The 24,106-nt window shown below is 37.9% G+C and overlaps 1 protein-coding gene across 1 annotated transcript in view; it reads right to left on the reverse strand.

Moving 5' to 3' along the window:
* The window catches only part of LOC134754723 (protein transport protein Sec16A), a 104,335-nt gene that overhangs the window by 31,755 nt on the left and 48,474 nt on the right, over positions 1 to 24,106 (reverse strand). The window contains exons 9-11 of the mRNA XM_063691056.1: positions 20,643 to 20,921; positions 19,397 to 19,528; positions 15,890 to 16,024 (exon numbers count right to left, since the gene is read on the reverse strand). Coding sequence (XP_063547126.1) covers positions 15,890 to 16,024; positions 19,397 to 19,528; positions 20,643 to 20,921 — 546 coding nt within the window. The remainder of the gene's footprint in view (positions 1 to 15,889; positions 16,025 to 19,396; positions 19,529 to 20,642; positions 20,922 to 24,106) is intronic.

Raw genomic sequence — 24,106 nt, forward strand, 5'->3', positions numbered from 1 at the left:
AATTTCATAGTTTTGACGCTATCAAACACGGTGCAGGGTTAGCTTAGCCCGACTCTAGCGTGTATTCGAGTAATAAAATAGGAATTTATAGGTAACTAATTTAAATGTGAAGTTTTTATTTATTATATGGGATATTTTCTATGAAAAGGGACCTTATTGTCGATGGCGCTTACGCCTCACAGCGTCGCGCGGCATTGTATTTATGTCGGAGCATCGTTAACAATGGCGTAAGCGCCATCGACAATAAGGTCCCTTTTTATAGAAAATACCACATATAGGAGGCAAACGAGCAGACGAATCGACTGATGTACTGTTGTACCAGTTGTACTGAAAATGTTTTAAACCGATTTTAACAACCACGCTGCCACCAAATTTGCTATAAATTAATGATTTATACATTTTATACTAGTTATTAAGCAGTAGAAAGTATAAGCATGCATGGATGACGGTTTTCAAAAGCTAGTTGCATATTAATTTGCTACTAACATATAAAGTCAATGTGGACAAGACCGTCTATAAGGGAAAATCGTCTACAAGTTCTTGCGTCGCTTTTAACTTGCGTTTGTACACATACTCCACTTAAGGGGAATCTAATATGTGGATGGCAACTATTGATGTCCATCTCTTACTCACATGTTAGAGAAAGATACCAATAGTTGTCGGCCACATATTGCAGTAAAAATATTGCCTGTTTACAAGCCCCTTTACAGAAAGTGTGTAGAGCAGGAGTGAAGCCCTTCCTATCTGACTGATTCAGAGCGACGTACGTACACTACCACTCAAAAGTATTTCGGTACCCGCAATTTTCACCATACAATTGTATACAAAAAATATTTTCAAAATCATACTGTTCGATCGCAGGCAAATGATTCTCTTACATGTTGGTTTGAATTTTTATTTAGGTAAATATGTTGAGCCTCAAATTGTTGCCAAAGACATCCTTTAAAATTTCGTGTTTTTTTTTTATTTATTGATTTATTAGGAAAACTTACAGCTGAAGTAACACGTTAGGTAATAACATAGAAGCAGTGAGCCAATTACAAGTTTCCACAGATATAAACTGCGTAAAGTGCATGGTGTGCGAAATTACAACTAATAATACTTACTAACTTATAAATATACTTTACTTATCTTACTAGAGAGGGAAAATTGGTTTAAACAGTTAACAAGAAGAACAAAAGAGAGAAAAAAGAACAGGATAGAGATACAATGTTGAGTTAACACTTTTTCCACTGTTAACACTTAACAGTGGGAAAAGTCCTGAGTCATTAGCTTACGTATCGAACTAAAGCTATCGCAGAACAGATCGATGAGATCATGATGTTTGCAAAGCTGATTGAAAGACTTACCAGCTCTTAGAAGGAAGGAGTTTTTCCTGTAATTAGTATGAACGGAGGGAATATGCAACGATTTATTAAACCCTTACGTACTAGTTAATACAAAATAAAACGATTTTGTACTGGAAAACGATTTATGGAATTTTTTTACGCTTGCCATTTGGTAAATGCACACGAATATTCTGCACGTCATTTTGTAGCTCGATATGTCTGTTAAATTAAAAAAGTAAACTGCACAAAAAACTGTTACCCGACTGCGACTTAGCGGTATAATTCTGAAAGTCGATTTTGTATACAATTGTATGGAAAAACTAACGAGTGCCTATATAGTTATGAGCGGTAGTGTAAGAAGTGGAGTATGTGTACAAGCAGTTACAAGCAACGAAATGGTGTGTCGGTCTTCTCTCATAGACAGTTTTCCCACATTGTCCTTACAGAGTTTTGTACCATTAATACATGTCATAGTAGAGAGGGGCACTATTGACACACTGTTTCAACACATAAATATCTACCAGTGGTTAGACATACATAGTACAACATTTATTCAAGCGAGGGAAGAAAGCGTAGTAGGGATGATGTGTGCATATGTGGTGTGTGTGTTTGTGTTTAGCTGTTTTTGTGTTTTCTTATTTATTTATAGCGCAGGCCACGGTTGCAATACACCAATTTTAAACTCGAGGTAGTTTTAGTTTAAAAGTTCGTAGGTTCAGAAAATGATAATAATTTTATAAATCATAGACATTTAATACTTAAATTGTTTTGCTACAATTCATCGAACTATGGAGATTACAATACCGTAAACTGGGGTTTTCACAAGAGATTTTCACAAATAAAACAAAACAAAACTCCATTTTACAGTACGATTAAAAAAATACAATTCAAAACAGTACAACAGTATCACATTTACATTTATTATGTGTTTAGTGCCTTTACGACAAATTTCTAGATTAGATAAATAACGGAAAATTTATAATTATTATATTTACAGTACATCTGGTGCTCCATTACGACACCCTGTGCTATAATAAGCACATTATGTAACTACGTCGAAAATTAAAACGTTGTACGATACACGTGCGAATAGGTAATTCGCACTTGTATCTTAAATAACTATTATATATTACGTCACATGATTCACATTATGCAATTACTAGTACCTAGTCTGTGTAAGCTAACTTTGCACCGATTTGAACAAAACAAAGTGAGGGGGTGACATTATACACGTCATAAGGTCAATACGGGTAAGTGTGGCTGGCCTTTACATTAGGGCCTGTTTACACTTTGTGTTTATTGCGCGTTAATACATTTGCCACTAAACCAGGCGTGGCTCACTCCGTGATTTCGTCGCGTCGCTACAAGTACATGCGGCCCACATCAATTTTGGTGTCTAGCCATAGTAGTTGCCGCGCACCGCGCACCGCTACGGAACGGACGCCTGCTCGCGCTTGCGCCACCTAGCGGTCATATCTGTCGTAATAGACGCGTTTTGTTACAGTGAACCTTCTGTACCTAATAATATTATTTATTCTGTAACTAAACGCAAGTAGCAAATGTATGAACTCGCAATAAACACTAATATATGTGTAAACAGGCCCTTATGTAAAGGCCAGCCACACATCCCTACGCCCATACGACATTGCCACACTAGTCATTGCAAATGCCGTGCAGAGTAAGCTTGGTTCGACCCTTTATATTTCTAGAGAACTAACTATTGTATTATTGATTTACGTTACTAGTTGAACGTTACTTTTTTGCCATTTTTTTTTGGGATTTTTTTGCCACTTGTGTTCTTTCTAGTCAGGATCACGAGCTCTTTCGATTCTAATCGGATAAAAAAAATGCCCCAAGGTTTTTTTCCTATTGTGTTACCATTTCCCCATATAATTTCTATGGCGGTAACAAAAAGGAAAGTGTGAAAAATTTATAGAAATTTTGGGACGCTTTTTTTCTCCTATAAGGATGAAAAGGGCTCGTGATCCTGACTAGAAATAACACTAAAGTGGCAAAAAAGGTCACATAAAAAAATGGCAAAAAAAGAAACGCTCAGTTGTGACTGTTTATAATGTCATAAATCGTTAAGGCCAATGTGGCGAAGACCGGATATTTGGATGCAGGGAAGACGGTCAAGGCAAGGTCATAGGGTAAGAACTCTCATATTCCTATACGTACGTCGCTAGGACTCACAAGGCAGGGTACCCAATTGGCCGGCTCCGATTTGATTTATTTTTATACAATGTTATATGTGGTATTTTCTATAAAAAGGGAACTTATTGTCGATGGCGTTTACGCCATTACAAACGATGCTCCGATATAAACACAATGCCGCGCGACGCTGTGCGGCGTAAGCGCCATCGACAATAAGGTCCCTTTTCATAGAAAATGCCCCATATTTTGAATGATATATTACGTTCTCCAACATATATTCAAACCAGTAATTAACTAGCAATATGCTTCAACAAAACTCTCTACAGTAGTTAGAGGGTTTGGTCACTTTTCAGTACTTTGGAGGATAATTTCTCCCACTAGGTTGAGTTTGGGCAGCTAAAAAAAATACATGTCTGTAGACTATTCTATAACATATATAAATATAAATCAAATCGGAGCCGGACAGTTGGGTACCCTTCTTCCTTGTCAGTCAGAATACTGTAAGTGGAGTATGTGTACAAACGCAAGAGTTAAAAGCGACGCAAGAACTTGTAGACGATCTTCCCTTATAGACGGTCTTATCCACATTTACCTTATATAATTTTTATTAAAACGTGTAAAGAATTCCGTACACCGACCCGCCTGTTCCTATCTCTATCGCACGCGCATATATTTCACTGCTGTCCCGTTCGCAGTGTCATTGACCGCTGGCATCATGGGCGAAACAGCAATATAATTACGCGCGTGCGATGGAGATAGCAACAGGCGGGTCGATGTACGAAACTCTTAATAACTATAATACGAACTAACATTTGAATACTTTAGAACAAAATCACATTTTTTCTACACATCTTTGACTATAGTATATTTTACATAAAAAGCTTATACAGTGTGGAAAAAAATAGAGGGCCCTGGTGGGAAAGTGCCTTAAAACCTTGAGTTAGCTCATTTTACTTAATAGAAACATTCTTTTATTTTTAAAAAGAAACAAAAATGCATTCAAAGATTCTTAAAATTTCGCTTATTTCGCCCGGGAATCGAACTGCCTAAAAATTCCAAAAAAATAAACACTCGCTATTTTATTCTACTAGTCGATACAGTTAATGTTAATGATAACATTTATCCAAGAAACATTAGGTCTTACACTCGTCTGTCGTACAAAATATCCATAAAATCAAATATTTATTAAATTCGTCGTCAATAGAACTTGCAAATAATGGAAACAAATATGACAGATTTTGTTAGCGTTTAACACATAACCTAACATTTTTACGAAGGTTATTTTTCCCTGAAATATTAATAATTAACATTTAATTTAACTAAAAATTTATATAAATAAAATATTTAACTATTATTTCACTATAGACCCTCAGATTGTGGTAGTGGCGCCCCCTACGCAGAGGTTCGCGTAATATTCCCTATTGAATTAAAGTTTAAAGACACTTTTCCTCAAGGGCCCATAATTTTATTCCAACCTGTATACTTAACCAACTGTATGGTAAAAACGTTTACAAAATAAATCAACAGCGTAAACATTGGTGTACACTCGCCATCAGATATATCGGAGCGGCCGTGGTGCTCACAAATATCTGAACACACAATCTAGCGCCTTGAACAATAGAGGCGTGTTCACATATTTGTGAGCGCCTCGGCCGCTCCGATATATCTGATGCCGACTGTACATACATAGCACTCGTGTGAGGACATCAGTTTCTTACTTATTTTATAACTTTTATAACTAATCAACTTGAAATTGTACATTGTTTTGTATAAAAAAAACGGCTAAGTGCGAGTCGGACTCGCGCATCAAGGGTTCCGTACCAATACGCAAAAAACGGCAAAAAAATCACGTTTGTTGTATAGCGAGCCCCACTTAAATATTTATTTTATTCTGTTTCTAGTATTTGTTGTTATAGCGGCAACAGAAATACATCATCTGTGAAAATTTCAACTGTCTAGCTATCACGGTTCGTGAGATACAGCCCGGTGACAAACGGACGGACAGCGGAGTCTTAGTAATAGGTAGTATAGTTATACATATTTTCTTGCGGGCATTAATTCGAAAATCCGTGAAATTAGGTTTTATATCATGTGTACAATAATTGTGTCATCATCACAATCATATATGTGCCATTCTCTAACAAAAGGGTACTTATTGTCGGTTGTCAATAAGGCGCTATTTCCATACAGCTTCAGTTTGAAATCAACCTTATTGACAAGCGACAATGTGGTACCTTTTGGTTGAAAATGTCACATATATAGACTTACGTTTACTGGACGTGGCAACAGGCAGCCATTACCACAATGCGGATTGGGGACTCGGACTTCACACACAAATAATTAATGTATTTTTTAATTATTGATTTTCTTATATGAAAACACTTAAAAGCGAATCTTACCAACAATAAAACCTTCATAGCTTATTCACCCTAGTCAGCCTCTGGTTTAAAAATTAAAAACAATAAAAAATTTAATACACACCGTGATACCGCGAAAACTAGGACAAACTAATTATTTTAAAATGTACCACTGGTTTGATAGAATTGTCCATTTCATACGCCCCTACAGTACCGGTCAATAATATATCACCTTTGAGTGTTTTTGTATGAGCTTGTATACAGTAAACAATATAGGTTAGTTTGTAGATTGCATATATGATGAATATTGCAATGAAATACTGTGAATTACAATAGGGTACTCAGCGTATTACTAAAAAACCTCTAGCAAAAAAATGAAGTTAACAATACATGAAAAAAAAAATCTATGAAAAAACCATTACATGAGACCAATTTTTCTCATCGCCCGTACAAAGGACTACTAGACTACCTAAAGCAGTGAGGTGGAAGTCACTAACAAATATAAAAAAACCGGCCAAGTGCGAGTCGGACTCGCGCACGAAGGGTTCCGTACCATTACGGAAAAAAACAGCAAAAAAATCACGTTTGTTGTATGGGAGCCCCATTTAAATATTTATATTATTCTGTTTTTAGTATTTGTTGTTATAGCGGTAACAGAAATACATCATCTGTGAAAATTTCAACTGTCTAGCTGTCACGGTTCATGAGATACAGCCTGGTGACAGACAGACAGACAGACAGACGGACAGCGGAGTCTTAGTAATAGGGTCCCGTTTTTACCCTTTGGGTACGGAACCCTAAAAAAAGTTATACCGTAAAAACATGGAGGTGATATATTATTGGCCGGTACTGTATATTGTAAATTTCATTGAAATCGCTTCTGAGAAATTACCAAAAAAAAAAGCATATGTATCTGAACAATATGATTATTTTCCGCTATTGTACACCGTGTTTTTTTTTTATTTCCGTTAAATTCGACACGTTGCTTGGTACATTAATAGAAGCTAATACCTGGTATATCGCTTTTTGTAAAATTCGAAAAAAAATATTTTTTCCTTTTTCATACAAAATAAATGAATATTGCATTGTAAAAGGTCCTTTAGAGTTACGTAAAAGTTAGTGTGACACATAATGAAAGAAAAGTAGGTAATGTCGGAATTGTCAAACTAACTCACCTCAGTAACCTTCTTGTAGTGAATAGCTATCAATGGAAAACTCTTTACTGACGAAACTTAAAAAATAAATAAAATTTGAAGGCAATGAAGAATCTTTTACACAGGCTCAGCAATTAAATTTATTTATTGAATATCTCAAAAACTGTAAGAGTTAAAATACTAGTTTCTTAGAGAAATTAACTTTATTTAATCTGAAGAATCTCCCCTTAAAATTAACGGAAATCTAAAATAACACTGTGTATATAAACTATTAAATTTTACCATAAGTGTCGCTTAACTTTAAACTCGGGTAAATCCATATGATCCTCTCAGCGAATTTCTACCCTATTACAAAATACGAAAATATTTATTGCCAGAAAACATTGTTAACATATTTTTCACAGCGACTGACACTAGGCTGAGCCTGTCCTGCCGAGTCCCTTACAAAGATTTACAGAAAGCAACACGCATGCAATAGGAAAAATAATTAATAGTATTTTCAAGTATACATATTTATAACCAATAATATAATCATCATCATCAGATGCAGCTTTTGTAGTCCTATAATACTTAAGGGTGCAGTGGGTTCAGCCAGCAGTTTTTAAAAGACTATACCGCTTTTTAATATTAATACGATTGGCAAAAAATATTATTAGCTATCTTGAGGCACGGGGCTGACACGCTATACATCAAAAATCACTTGCGTTTCTATGTGTGAACGGCACGTCTGTACACGCGTAATGCGTCATAGTGTAAGTTGCTTAAAAATAGTACTGAGCGGCCGGCAAACGGCCGTCAATCTGCTGTCGCGGGGCGAGGTCATTCGAGTCGGGGCGGGGCGGTGCGTGGCCGTTCTGTATGATAATACTATTACTTATTCTGTGCTTGAGGCTTCTCTGTAGTAACTTCATCGATTCGAAACCTGATTATAAAACTTTCGCTCGATAGAAAAAAAAAACACGTTAAAACACACAACAAATTTTTGCACAAAAGCTATTCCATCGGTTAGGCCGTTCCATCGGTTTGCCGCTGTCTTTGTCACATTTCGCAAGAAAGAACGGGAAAGAACATACACGCCAAGTGTCAATTTTGATCGCTTTTTGTCGGTTTTAATTTATTTTAAAAACGTTACCTTACAATATCAAAATTCTAAAGCTATGAAATTACTGTTTAATTTAAGATTGTTTTTTCTTCTTTCTTTTTTTATAGTATCACATAATAAATAACCGAGTAAAGTAGGATTAAAAGTCAGAGTTAGAGGTTACTTTGGGAATTAATTGTATCGAGCGAAGTCTCATAATTCGTGTATCGGAAGCTATGTTGTTAAAGATAATATAGTCAAGAACTACATATATTTTTTCCACGTCTACGAATATCAACGCCTCTTAGAAAAACATGATCATATAATGAGAATTTTCGCCTTCTGGCTCAGGGAACCGCCTTAACACCAAACTTTTTTTTAAAATAAGATAAAGATAAAAACTGTAATAGATGTCATATATTAAAGAAAAAGTGACGAAGCCCTCTAGTGGTGAAGATCAAGATAGTTTATTATTTAAGTAGGCATATTACAATGCGCTTATGAACACACCTCTGCCTTGAGAAGATTTAATTCCCCCCTCAATTGGAGGAGGGTATCCCAATATGGGACCGGCAACAAACTTGGCGGTAAAAAACAATAATTTAAAATAACAATGACAACGCGATCCCGGCCACGCACGCGCGGCCGTCCGCTCAGTGCTCACGACCCGCATTACCTGAACTCACTGCACCTTAAAGCGGGATTTACATTACGACACACATGTAAAGTTGAAATCAGTTTCACGATAACAAGTGCGAAAGTAGTTTCGTGAAATAATTAGCGTCGTGAAATTCGTATCGCAGTATCGGCCCTGTAGTGTGTTGACGCTTCGAGCGCTTACGTCATGGTGACGTCACTGACAGGGTCAGTCGATATTATGCCGTGAGCAGAGCCGGACGTACCGCGTGATGTTTGTGTTGGCGAATCGTTGGAAATACATTACATCGTATGATATACTGTGGTAAATACAGTACATTACAGGCCCCATCAGCATCGAAGCTACACGTCCGCACAGCGCAGGCACTTTCACGAGTTTCGCGACACTAGTTTTTTCACGTCGCATTTTACACTACGAAATTAGTTGCACGACACTAATTTCACCAAAAAAAATCGTGCAGGGCACGAAATTGATCTGCTTTCATGAAATTCATGCATTACGGAAATATTAAATTACACGTGAAACTGTTGGTGAAACAATTAATTTCACGCAACTAATTTCGTAATGTAAACGCTTAAATGAACGCCACAGGTTCGTCAATATTAAACGTCTTCGGCCCCGAAACGTAGTATCTGGCATCCTTGTCTTTCAGGACATCTCTGGTCTCACCAACCTTCACCGGCTCGTCTATATCGAAAGTGTTGACAGCGCGTTTCGAAAACACCTGCCTTTTATTGGTAGGATCTCTTTTGGCGAGTATCGCTTCGAATCTATCTAAGCTGCGTTCGATTGTCTTTTTTAATTCTCGCCTGTGTGTCGCTTGGTCTATAGTAGCTGTGACTTCAGCGACAGGTACAATTTTCTTAATCGTTTTCTCTCTTTCTTCGGGCGGTGAAGCGGGCACCTCTATGGGATAAGTACCGCCGAATATAAGAGGTTTGTACGTGCCGTCACGGACGTGAACGGTCTGTCTCGCCCAAGTGTCTACAGTGTTGCTTATAACTTTGCCGTATCGTCCTCGTCTGTTCGCTTCGAACATTTGCGATTTGGTCGGTTCGTTGGCAGATACGCCTAGTTGCGGACTATGCGCTATCTGTATGTCCAAATCGGATAGAGGTTTCTTTTTGCTATCGCTCGACTCGCTGCTGCCCCGCGACATAGTGCGTATCCTACCGGGTGACGTTCTCGTTTCGAAGGCTACATTGACGGTTTTGTTCTTAGGGTGTATGCGTTTGCGTAGGCCGGGCGAGCGATGGTATTCGAACATTTCTAGCGACTCGTCGAACGAGGGGAGGGTGTGTAGTGTGCGGGGCGGGACGCGGGCGGTTGGGGCGCGGCGGGTACTTACGCGCGGAGCCTGCGGCGGCGACGGACACAAACAATTTCATCAGGACACTTTATTAACCCGTAAGGACAATGTACATTTTAGAAATGTGAACCACGATAAGACCGAGTTGCCATTATACCTCTCGCGAATGATGATCCCAATGATAGTTTCTTTAAGTCTGTTTTGGTTGCGCTTAATTAAAAAATAAAATAAAAAAGCTATCATTTTACGTAACAGCTACTCCATATAAAAATGTACTGTTATAGGGACCATTATTCCACACGAGAGATATAGTTGCGGTGACAATATATTATATGTAAATCTTGGTCGACTAGTTAGAGTGGTACAATACAAAACACAAAGGTTGTATTTCTTTTGCCTAATAAAATGTCTAAAGAGATGCAACTTTTTTTATTTTAAGCGGGATTTACATAACGAAATTAGTGGCGTGAAATTAATGTCGTGACAGTAGTTTTACGAACAGTTTCACGTGTAATTTAATACTTTCGTAATGCATACATTATTTACGAAAGTATCAAATTACACGTGAAACTGTTCGTAAAACTACTGTCACGACATTAATTTCGTAATGTAAATCGCGCTTTAATAGATGCAACTTTTTATTTTTAATTTCATAATGCCATTAGACCTTACGAGAATTGGGACTTGGGATTATGTACTTAAAGAAATGTTTGCATAAAAGTAACGAGGTATTATGTTACTATTTACTTACACAAAATCTTGCAAACTATGTGTTACAACGCAACGGCTAACAGTAACCTCACAACGACTGTCATATCAATGTCAAACAGACATATTCGCTAACATATGCGTAACTTACTTTATATACATCTCGCTCACAGAGGTGCATAGCAGGGATGTTGCGGATGCCGATTTTTTGACATCCGCGAATGAGGATGCGGATTTTTAAAGGCTCACATCCGCGGATGCGGTTGTCGAGATTAGACACATAAAAAACGTCAAATATTACACTTTAGTAATTTTTATTAAAATCCACCGCTCGCGCACCGAGGGTTCCGTACTTTTTAGTATTTGTTGTTATAGCGGCAACAGAAATATATCATTTGTGAAAATTTCAACTGTCTATCTATCACGGTTCATGAGATACAGCCTTGTGACAGACAGACGGACAGCGGAGTCTTAGTAATAGGGTCCCGTTTTTACCCTTTGGTTACGGAACCCTAAAAACGTCAAATATTACACTAGTAATTTTTATTAAAAAAAAAAAAAAAACTTTTAGTATTTGAACAAGAATATAGGTGCCCCACAATCGCATTACTATACTGAAGTCCGAATAAAACAACCTTTTCACTTCTTGTCGCTGTCCGTCATAGGCTAAACTGCTCGATCGACGAATCAGAAAATCGAAACGAGATTCCTATTGGGTAATGACGAAATTACCTAGAACTTACGCCGCCACTAAGACGTTCCTGTACCTACCTGTTCCACATCCGCATTAAGTTCCGCATAGATTTTATGCGGATGCGGATGTAGAAAATAATGCGGAAGTTCCGCGGTTGCGGATGCGGATGCGAATATTCGCAACATCCCTGGTGCATAGAATAACGTACACGCTAGCGAATATGTCAGCGTCAAACCGGTGGTAGACGAGGTCGGTCAGTAACAACAATCGGTTCCCAGGTAGCAAAGTGACGTAAGCGACGTCATAATGACGTCATTTATACGTCATAATGACAACGGACGTCACAATGACGTATAAATGCTACCTGGGTTGTAGGATATTGATCAAAATTTATTTCTATATTACTTAAGTTCAGTTAATTTATGAATTAAGGTAGAGATACAACGGACAGTTTGTTTGGCTGGATACCGGATGTTCGACCTGACCATCGGCCGAATATTCGTTATCCGGCCGCCGAATATTCGGCTGGTGGAACTATACCTACATTTCAGTTTATGAGGCGCGCATTGTGCAGGTTTATACGTGTTTCGTAGTGAACGTTCGCGCGGACTCATTTCTATGTTCGATATGAGTGCGCGTGCAAATGAGTGGAATAGAATGTTTAAATTGTTTAAAAATAATAAACGAATACAATTATGACCGTCACTGTTTCTTAAATCCAATGAGGGCTATCGTTTTTTTGCTCACCAGTTGGCGCCTCTGTTGATGGTGGTCCAAAAGACTAAAGAACAGCTGTCAGTCATTGAAGTGACAAGTGACATTTGACATTTCGAACTATGGAAAAGACCACCATCTACACTAGCGCCGCTAGCGGCGAATTCATACGCGTTAGCCCTCATTTGTTTACTCCGAAATCAAGCAGTTACTATTCGGTACTGCCGGATATTACAATATTACAATACGGATACCGGATAGTAACCGAATATGAGTGTGATTCAATCGATTTATACTCTGTCAAGCCGTTTCCGTCAGTAAAAAAGAGCGACAAATAAAAAAAATGTAGACGCGAAGGATTATCGTCTCATAGAAAATTTGAATTTCGCGCCTTTTTCTACTAACGAATTTGTTTCGGCCATAGTTTCTTATTATCACAAGAGACGTAAATATGAAGTGGTGTCAAGCTGAATGAAATAAAAGAAAATAATATGTAGTTGATTTTTGTTAATGACAATCATAGATTTTAAGATCTAATACCACATGGAACCCATGCATTGGTAAATGTAAGCGAAAACAAATATCCCAAGTTGAAAAATCTAATATCGTGAGTGTTGTGTGTCGTTCAGGTGACATCCCTAGTGCGCAAAACGTTCAAGTTAATAAACAATACCAAATGCGGGTAGTTCGAAAAATTCGCGCGCCTAGAAGATGTTGATGTCAACCACAGAAATAAATATACCATAGAAGACGCAAATGCATCTACATGCATATAATTCTCGTGTCCGAACCCCGACCAAGCGTCGTGGTTGACGGTCGCTCTTTACAGTCCACGCGCGTCAGTTGTTGCAGCCGGACGTCCGTGAAAACTTAAAATATGCTTCGTTGCATGATAATTAACTGCAACAGCCCAAAAATTGCGAGCACCCAAAGGCAAGAACATATTTCCTATCACAGATAGGTAATTTTAAAATTATATTATGCGTAAATTTTGTATGAAAAAGTCGGCACGCTTGGTATTTGCGTCATCTAGCGTATATATTAAATCTGTGATGTGTACCTAACCTAACTCACGAATTTCATGTGGATATGCTATTTAGAAAACTATTGTATAGTTTGAATCTTCTCAAATGATTTTTACGCCAAATACCCTAATCAGTTAAACAGCAGCCATTGTTTCTTTTGTGTGAGCGCGTGGCCATTGTGTCTGAGCGCGTGGCCACTGTGTCTCAGACGTGAGCCACGCCTGGTTGTGTACGCAAGTGCTAATGTTGTGTTGTGTGTGTAACGCAAGCTTAAAAATTAAATGTAATGTACTTGTGAGCTAGGTTAAGATATTGTTGTGTTAAAGCATACACACAAAAATAATGTGGTTTTTATACCTTTCCCTCCTGGCGGCATGGAAAAATATGAAATGAATTACTAATTGACTTGTGAAATATTTACAAGTACAGTCGCCATCAGATATATCGGAGCGGCCAACGCGCTCACAAATATCTGAACACGCCTCTATTGTCAAGGCGGTAGAGTGCGTGTTCATATATTTTTGAACACCACGGCCGCTCCGATATATATGATGGCGACTGTACATATGTTGGAGATTTTAAACTATCTTCTATCAAGAGTCACACCGAGCTAACTCTGCATGGATATTGTAACGACAAAGTGTGGCGACGACAAAATGTCATAATTAGCTCCATGCATGAATTTATTTTTATTTTTGGATTCATAATTTATATCGTTGGAACACCGGAAATGATGAAAATACTTTTGTAAACCTTAACATTATTTTATTAAAAAATATTTAAAATGTTGAAAAATTTTGAGCGGTTGAAACGCTCATAATTTTTGGCGCGAATTCGACAGAGCGTGATGACGTCACACGTTGGGCGGCCCAATGACACTAATCTGTCGAACGCGTGACGTCACGTGGCGTTTCGAGCGTTTCGCTCACTAGCTTTTCGCGGGCAAATTTTTGTACTTTTTATTTATAATTTTAAGTAATTAAATGGTAATTTAAAAACGGAAATGCATTTGTAACATGATATAACGGTAACATACATCCGAATAAAACATATTTCGTTCAAATATAAACTTCATGCATGAGGCTAATTAATGTAAAATTTGTATTAATATGGGTAAATCAATTTTTAGAATACTGATTTCGTATTTTAGACTCCTTAGCAAAGAGAAAACCTTATTTCGAAAACCATGTCGATTTTTTTTTACTTTTTTGTTTACACGGGCAATATTAGATACATAAGTATTTTATCTCCTACTTTTGCACTACATATAGAATTATAAGACAAGCGGCTATCGGTTCTTCAATCTTTTATCTCCATTTTTGTCTACCGGATTGTGAAAAAAATGAATACTTATTTATTTATGATTGTTTTAAACATTGTCTAAAAAAACACTTTTTTCGTATCTCGATTGCTGTGAAAGATCTTACTTATACAAAATCTACATATTTGGGTTCGTCTTAGACGTCTCTAAAAATTTATCTAAGGTTTTAATTTTAAACTAATTAACACAAAAGTTATGGCCAGAAAACCAGTTTTTTGGCCTAAAATTGTTCAACTTTGATGCCAAATATTTCGAAAACAATGAACTTTGAAGTAAATATGGGATACTATATTGCTAAAATCCGTTGCTGTTAATATGATAAGCTACAAAAAACATTAGAAAACTAAGGGATTCAAATCGAAGGTCATTGGGGCATGGGATCCCCTTAAAATTAACAACTTGATCAGATAAAAGTTATATTTTGTACGGTAACGCAGCAGAAAAATACAAAAATGGCGTCCCTGATTTTTGTATGGGAGAAAACTTTTTTCCGCTGCGATACCATACAAAATTCAACTTTTATCTGATCAAGTTGTTAATTTTAATGTGTTAAATTAATACTTATGGATCTAATAATGCCCGTATAAACAAAAAAAGTAAAAAAATCAAAATGGTTTTTGAAAAATCGATTTCTCTTTGAGTCTAGGGACTCAGAATTAAGTGTTCTAAAAGATGATTCGCCCAAATATGTCGTTAATAATGACACTCACATTGTTCTGTTCACGTCGGTGCAGAGTTAGCTTAGACTGACTATATGTAAGGTGTTTGACTGGGAATAGCAAACCATCACCGAATGCACAAAACAGACTTTTTTTTTTCCAAATTTGTTATTTTACTACATCACATTATACAGGAAATGAAAAAAGTTGCGGGGAACCGTTTAAGGGCATATTCGGTATCGTGTTCTGATTAGGAAAAAGAATAAGAACATTTTACGCGAAAAAATTCTTTTAATCAGTTATAACCTAGTAAGTCCCACCATACAAAGTTTTCCTGTTTTTAATTTGAACCCTGTTGCATATTATCTCTGATACCTAGAGACTTTTACATCTCTAAACAATTTCAGTACTTCTTTTATTTGTATAGTTTTTTTTCTTGTGTAATTTAACATTAATATTTATGTAATTGTTTATTGTAATTTTGGGTTAATTTTATTGTTTGTAAAAATTGACATGTAAAAGTGCCCCTGTGGCCTATTTGCTGAATAAATGTTTGATGTTTGATGAGGGTGACTTTCGTTTGTTTTACAAAACAATGAAACAAAAGAAATGCTACCCTAATTTAGTTTTTAAAAGGTTCGAATTAGATTGAAACGGTGTGCATTTTAATGCACATGGGGCCTTCCTATTCCTATTATACTTCAGTATAATTCTAATTTTAACTTACCTCGTACTGATAGTGGTCTTGCGGCCAATACTCCGGATCCGCGTACTCTGTGGACTGCTGAGGCGGGTAGTAGGGCTCCTCGGGTACATAGGGCTCGGGTTGATAGGGCTCCGGGTACGCCGATTGTAACGGTTGCTGTTTATAAAAAGAATCTTTTTTAAAAATATCAAAGGGGTGAATCGCATTAGGCCAGAACACATTGGCTGCGTGTGCCTAACGCTAAAATGTTTGAGCCGTTCACGCACACGTCACGCAAGTGGTGTGTCGTCTCTCCTGAGAATCTTTATATTACTACGCGCATGTACGTACGCACACGCATCCGGTGAGCACAGGTTAAAGGCCGGATTGCACCTTCCCATACAAACGTAGTTCCGCTCTCATTTTAAAACTAAGTATGATGAAACTTTGCACATACAATGACATGAAGTATATCCAGGTCTGAAATTAGTTTATATATAGCTCCAGTTTATAAAATAAACGAGAGCAAAAAACAAGTTTTGTATGGAAAATCTTAAATTCGCTGTATTATTTTAACTATGGTATCTGAAGCTACATAAACTAATTACAGACATAGATATACCTTATCCTATTGTAAGTACAAAGTTTCAGAGCAATCTAGCTAGTCGTTTTAAAATGAGAGCGGAACTACGTTTGTATGGAGAACCGAACTTGTCGGAGACCCTTAGGGAAGTGCACACATGTTGAATTTTTAACTAAATCTAGTTAAATAGATAGAAAATGAGCAGTATATCACAATAAATTGGAAACTTAAGATTCCTTACATTTTATTAAAAAAAATATTGTATAGCAACAATATACATGAACTCAATCACAGACAAAATCTCAATTTCCTTGTTTTCCATACATCGAAACGGCTTCTAAGCGAAGTGACACAGTGAAGTTACGATGTGTTGCCATTTGTGTTAGAGCGTTTGCTCAGTAAAGTGCGGGTGGTAGACTTTGACCATCATTTGTGACTTTTGTATTGCTTTTTTTTTTTTTTTTTTTAAACTGATCGGCGATTGGCCCTAGTCACACCTGATGGAAAGTGAAGACAGGGCCTAAGATGGAGCTCACCGGTTCAGTAACAGCCTATTCACTCTTGTTTTAAAGAGACCGAGGTCATATTGATCAGGGAATACAGATGGCGGGAGCGCATTCCATTCCTTAGCCGTCCGTACCAAAAAGGAGGAGGCAAAACGTTTCGTCCGAACGAATGGAATGTGGACCACGAACGGGTGCATTCGCTCCCCGCGCCTGGATGTCCGATGATGGAAAGGGGAAGGTGGGATCAGGTCGTGCAGTCATGCTTTAAGACAATGGGGTCCCATACAGACATTTTATCCTCAAAACATCGATCGACTGATACCATTTAAAAAATGGGAAGTAATTAAATGATCAGCCATTTTTAAAACTGATCAGCAAAAAAAATAGCCATTAAATCATTTGGGCAGCATACAAATATGTTGCCGGCAATAAATAAAAAAACCGGCCAAGTGCGAGTCGGACTCGCGCACGAAGGGTACGATTACGGAAAAAAAACAGCAAAAAAATCACGTTTGTTGTATGGGAGCCCCATTTAAATATTTATATTATTCCGTTTTTAGTATTTGTTGTTATAGCGGCAACAGAAATACATCATCTGTGAAAATTTCAACTGTCTAGCTATGGATGGTATAGAAAGGATCGCAATCTCTTATGGCAGAATTGTTGTAAAAGTGACCGCGTTAAGCTTTAAATAATAGTTCCTAATCTCTCCAGTGGCGCTAGTTAGGCTCTGGGACATGAGTATAACATGAACCAGGCAACAAATAACCCGACCAAATTACGTAGGTTGTTTTTGGTAGTATTTCGGTGTATGGTGGCGCCGCCTAATTACTGTTTTTTGATGGACACTTTTCATACATAGAGATTTGGCTCCTTTATACAGTCTCCATGTGTCTAGCTATCACGGTTCATGAGATACAGCCTGGTGACAGACAGACAGACAGACGGACAGACGGACGGACAGACGGACTTAGTAATAGGATCCCGTTTTTACCCTTTGGGTACGGAACCCTAAAAGTCGAGCTGCAACTCATGTTCAGCAAATAATTCACAAACGTTCAACATTATAACCAATATCCATCTGCTTAATAAATAGTTGAGTTGCAATAGTTATTTGTGCAACACGAGAGAAAAGTTATTTTACATCTCGTGTTTTTGAGTCCCTCGCTACGCTCAAGATTCTACCTTAGAATCACTCGCTTCGCTCGTGATTCAATTATAGAATCTTTCGCTTTCTCGGGACTCAAAAACACGAGATGTAAAATAACTTTTCTCTCGTGTTGCACACATAATTTTTCACCTCAGTAGTGAGAACATATTAAAGGTTAAAATGTATTTCGAATTACACAGAATAAACAGAAAAAAAAAGTATTATAATATGTACGATACGATAAGACGAGACCGGACCGGACCGGACCGGACCGGACAGGACCGGACCGAACCGGATCGGACCGGACCGGACCGGACCGGACCGGACCGGACCGTACCGTACCGTACCGTACCGTACCGTACCGTACCGTACCATAAAATGGTATGGTATGGTATGGACCATAAAAAAAATGTAATAAAAGTATGAAGTTCATGGCCTTCACTAAATTAAAAAGCTACATTGTTTCACTCCCTGGAGTGAGGAAAGTCGCACTTTCCTCACTCCAGGGAGTGACGAAAGTAGGCTTGTTCGAGCTGCTGAGGTGTAAAATTATTATTTGGTCAGCAAGATTAAAAAATTGGTTGGCAGTTTAATTGAGACGTATGCATATTAAACAAATGGTAATCTGATATAATAAGGTGGGTTGCGTTTGATTTGAAAAATCGGCTGGGCTGCAGGCGGAGCGGAATCGCGTGCATTTCATTCGATGATTACTAGCAGTCACATTGCGGTGTTCTAACGTATATGTCGGTGATATATTTATCCGTTTTGGTACTTTGAGAGTATTATAGGTGTAAAATGGAAGATATTAGCTACTAGAAAAGTGGGTTAGGTTAGGTTAGAACTGCGACCTTCACAGAAAACAACTGCTACTAGAAAAGTGGGTTAGGTTAGGTTAGGTTAGAACTGCGTCGGGGGTAAATTCGACCAAAGATTGATATAACTCCGTAATAGATGGATACAGTCTAAGGAAAAAACGTGCCTCGAAAATCACGAAAATTTGATTCTCGATCAGATGGCGCCACTAGTTTTGGCCTACACTCGTATAGAGGGCGTTGACTGTTTCGTTTGTTATTTATAATTTTAACGCATACCAGTGAAAGAACATGGGTCAAAATCATATAAAAATAATTAATGCAAATAAAAAAATCATTTATCCATATTTAAATAAATTTTATCGTATTTTTATAAATATTTATTTTTAGTTTTAAAGTGTGTCGACAGATGGCAGTGAATTTACTGGGGTTACAAAATTTACTATGACAGTACCGCTCTAGTATAAGTTACTCTATGATTCGACTTATACTTACCGATACCGTGTTGTACATTTCTGGTGGTTGCGCCTGTTGGGTCTGCTCCCACGAGTACTGCGTTGGCGCGTACATTTCGACCGGCGGTGGTTGGTGCACGGGCGTCGCCTGTTTCGACGTTTCCGCTTCCGCCTGTGAAACGTTAAAATACTGAATGCTATGTGCTCGGGTGATTCCGAAAAGTTCAGGGTATCGGGTAAATCCAAAAATGGGGAATTAGCCTCATGCATGAAGTTTATATTTGAACGAAATATTTTATATTCGGATGTTTGTTACCGTTATATCATGTTACAAAGCATTTTCGTTATCAAATTAAGATTTAATTGCTTAAAATAATACATAAAAAGTACACAATTTGCCCGCGAAACGTCACGTGACGTCACGCGTTTGACAGATTATTCTAAGTGTCATTAGTAGCAAACGTCAGTTGGACCGTCCAACGTGTGACGTCATCACCGCTCTGTCGAATTCGCGCCAAAACTTATGAGCGTTTCAATCGCTCAAAACTTTTCAACATTTTAAATATTTTTTAATAAAATAATGTGAACGTTTACAAAGTATTTTTATTTTTTCCGGTTTTCAAACGATATAAATTATGATTACAAAAATTTTTAAAAAATATGCATCGAGCTAATTATGGGTGACTTTCGGAGTTAGCCGACATTTTGAAGTAGTCGGAATTACCCGAATACACATTAGCTTTCAGTTTATATTTATGGATGACGGATACATTTCAGTGACATTGGCACCGTTTCTCGAAGTCATAAATGTACTGAGAGCTGGTCAAGTTTGTACAACGTACTTCAGTTTCGCCCCAGATAAGTATGCAATAACATAAAATACTTTGAACATAACCATAGTTACCTCTAACCCCGGTGACATCTTCAAGCCATTGCTGATGGCGTGGGGAGGGTTCACTGTTTACCCTCTTCTACTACGGCTGGGTCTTCGTTTACTGCCGGATCGGTATAGATCAGTTATAAAAAAATACAATCTATACTGATCTCGAGTTCAGTTTAAAATAATTATGCTCCAGATTAGTTGCTAAAGCAGAATACTATAAAAATGAGCAAATTTACCTCTATCACTTGCCCCAGATGAGTATGCCATACGGCAATATACTTTGAACATAGGCGTACTTACCTATAACACTTTCACTTGTCACGTACTCTTAAATAGAGCCTCCCAAAGTTTACCCAGATGAGTACGCGATAAGGCAATATACAATGAACGTAACCATAGTTACCTCTAACACTTGTGCCACCCCGGCGACGTCATCGAGCCATTGCTGGTGGCGCGGGGAGGGTTCACTCTGTTCACCCTCTTCTAGTAGGGGTGGGTCTTCGTTTAGTGCTGGATCGTGATATTTGAGCCTGTCCGCCAACTGGTACAGCTGTGCGACTAGCTGCTGCGGATAGTCCCGCGGCGATCGCGTCACAGCCCGAGCCAGTGCCTCCGTGTACGCCAATGCGCGTTCATACTCTCCGGCGTCCACTAAACGGCACGCCAGAAGGAATTTATATGCCTGTAAAGTACAATTGAATGAATGAATATCATGAATCTACCATAACTGGATCGATCATGAGAGTTGGGGGGAAATGACCGAACGGGATAGTCTTATATCTTTCAGTAGGAGTAGCAGAGAAAGCGCTGTTATTGTTTGTCCTTGTCACATTTTTTTTATTCCCCACCGTAAATTGAGTATGGTTTATAGTGGGCTACAAATCTACTCGACCAATCATATTGTCGCATTGCGTATGTTCTGTCCCTCACGGGCGCACGTGTATAGCTCATCTATGTAAATCAAAAATGGACGGCAAAGTCGACGTTGCCGGTTAAAAATTAGGTCGCGAGTGCGTAGTTTATGGTCAGTCAAAAAATTTAAAAGTTAAAAACATTGCCTAGATTTCGAGACCGCAATGTTGCATGCAAGTTACATTATTTTTCGAGTTCCAAACTTTTTAAAACTTGAAGTGACCATATCAAATGAAGGCATAGGTCGATTAAACAGCCAAACAGATGATCAGTACTTATTATTATAATGTTGGTCGCGACTATTTAGGTGTCTCAAATAGGTTGGCGTATTTTCAGCAGAAAAATGGGGCATTTTTTATGAAAAGGGACCTTATTGTCGATGGCGCTTACGCCGCACAGCGTCGCGCGGCATTGTATTTATATCGGAACATCGTTAATAATGGCGTAAGCGCCAATGATAACAAGGTCCCTTTTTATAGAAAATACCACAAATACACTTCCATATTTAATAAAAAAAAAGCAAAGCAAATCTCTTCAATTGTTTTTACTTTTTTCTGTGAAAATATATACATTAGAACTTTGCATTTGTAAAATATTTCTATTATATTTATATATCTTGCACCATTTTTGAGAAAATCACTATATATGACTCGGCTGGAAGGCTACTTGCTGGCTTCGGATTCTATTAAACGGACTCCCAAGGTCGTCCGTTTAAAACTTATCCTCAGCCAGCAAGTAGCTACTTCCGAGCCTCGACAATAATGTAATATTACATACATACACATACATACATATAATCACGCGTATTTCCCGGAGGGGTAGGCAGAGACCACGGGTTTCCACTTGCTACGATCCTGACATACCTCTTTCGCTTCATTGACTTTCATAACATTCCTCGTACACGCGCGCCGGTTTAGGGTGCTCTTGACCTGGCCTTTTTTCAGGATTTCCCCGATCTGATCAGAGAAAGTCCGCCGAGGTCTGCCCCTTCCAACTCCCGTTTCTACCTCTCCCTTATACACTCTCTTTGTTAGCCTTCTTTCACTCATTCTTTCCACGTGTCCAAACCGTACCTTACCTTTTTCAATTTAAGTCACTACATCTTCGTTCAGTCCACACTTTTCCCTTATCACACTGTTCCTAATTTTATCTTGTAACCTCAAACCACACACACTTCTCAACGCTCTCATTTCCACTGCATTCACTTGGCTCTGATGCCTCTTCTGCTAATATATAAGTAAACGTACAACACGGTAATATCCACCGAATCACCATCGCATGAGCCCTGCGTATCACCAGCACTGGCTTTATAGCTAGCATTATGCTGAGTTTGGTCTATTTCGCGATGCACACTAAATGATCTGTTGTTTTCTTGCTGTTGTTGTCTGTACATGTTCGTACATGTTTTGTGATCGTCACGAATACACGATACTAAATATATGGTGTACCGAACTATTGACTATTTTGGTTGCTACGCTGAGTGTACGCCTGAAACGTTTAGCACCTACTAGGATCAATAATTTATGCGATATCCAGAATATTCTGTGATCGATGATTTTATTGCCGTATTTTTTTTTCTATTGCCAACTAAGTTAGTCGCCCATAGATCGAAACTTACCAAGACAAATGCAGTTGTGAATATGTAAAAATAAAGATTCAAAACAGAATGGAAATAGAGACCTTTTCATACGCCTTTGGAGGATATGGGGATTTATAAGTTGAATTTTGTTGTATTGTTTATGCATCAAATAAAAAAATTCTATCGTATACCAAAGTGAAATAAAAAGACTCGCTTTGCAACAATTGCCAATGACACAAACAAACTTCGGGGCAAAGTAACCGGCGAGCCGTACCCTTGTTTGCTACCATCGTGGTATAAATAGTTCAGTTGCATATAAACAAAACGCCAAGCAACGAGGAAATACAATAAATTTAACGGCAAATCCCTGCAAATCGCTAGTTTAGTAACATATTAACAACTAGCTTTTGCCCGCGAGAGTTAATAATGGGGTTGGCCGGTCGAAATGTTTAGCAGATGGCGCCAGCATAGCTTGCCCTGTCAATCCCTAGAACTGTGTCAAATTTTTGTTTTTTTAATGCCCTGGATGCCAGCCCTTCAAGCCATATCTCATAGAAAAAGGGGCAAGCTATGATGGCGCCATCTCTGCAAACCTTTGACAGTAGCTTATTTTTTATCCAATCTGCTTTTTATCGATTTCCCATACAAACTTCCATCCCCCTTTTCACCCCCTTTAAAAGATGATTTCTGGGATAAAAACTACCCTATGTCCTTCCCCGGGACAAACTATCTCATGTAATATTCGCGTTGCATTGCTTTGATAAGCTTATTTATGATTTATTTTAAATTAGATACAAAACGTAATTGGATGCATTGCAAATTTTGTATATTAAGAGTCCCCGGCAAGCTCGGCCGAATTGCACCTTCCAATACAAACGTAGTTCCGCTCTCATTTTAAAACTACGTGTTGGATTGTAATGAAACTTTGCACGTACAATGACATGAGGTATATCTAGGTCTGAAATTACCTTATATAGCTCCAGTTTATAAAACAAACGAAATAGAGCAAAAACAAGTTTTGTATGAAAAACTTAAATTTGCTGTATTATTTTAACTATGGTATCTGAAGCTACATAAATTAATTACAGACATAGATATACCTTATCCTATTGTAAGTACAAAGTTTCAGAGCAATCTAGCTAGTCGTTTTAAAATGAGAGCGTAACTACGTTTGTATGGAGAACCGAGCTTGCCAGGGATCCATAAGTTAAAAAATAAATTTTATAATCATTTATTGCAGATCATAACATACCATAGATTTTGTTAGTTTGTCTTAAGCTAAGTACCTAATAACTAGTACTAGTAGTAAACTAACTGTACTTGGTTTTGTTAAAATCAAAGAGTTCCCAATGTTCCTATGACCCCTTCCTGTCTCC

This window comes from Cydia strobilella, chromosome Z (genome assembly GCF_947568885.1).
Source record: "Cydia strobilella chromosome Z, ilCydStro3.1, whole genome shotgun sequence".
Lineage (NCBI taxonomy): Eukaryota > Metazoa > Arthropoda > Insecta > Lepidoptera > Tortricidae > Cydia > Cydia strobilella.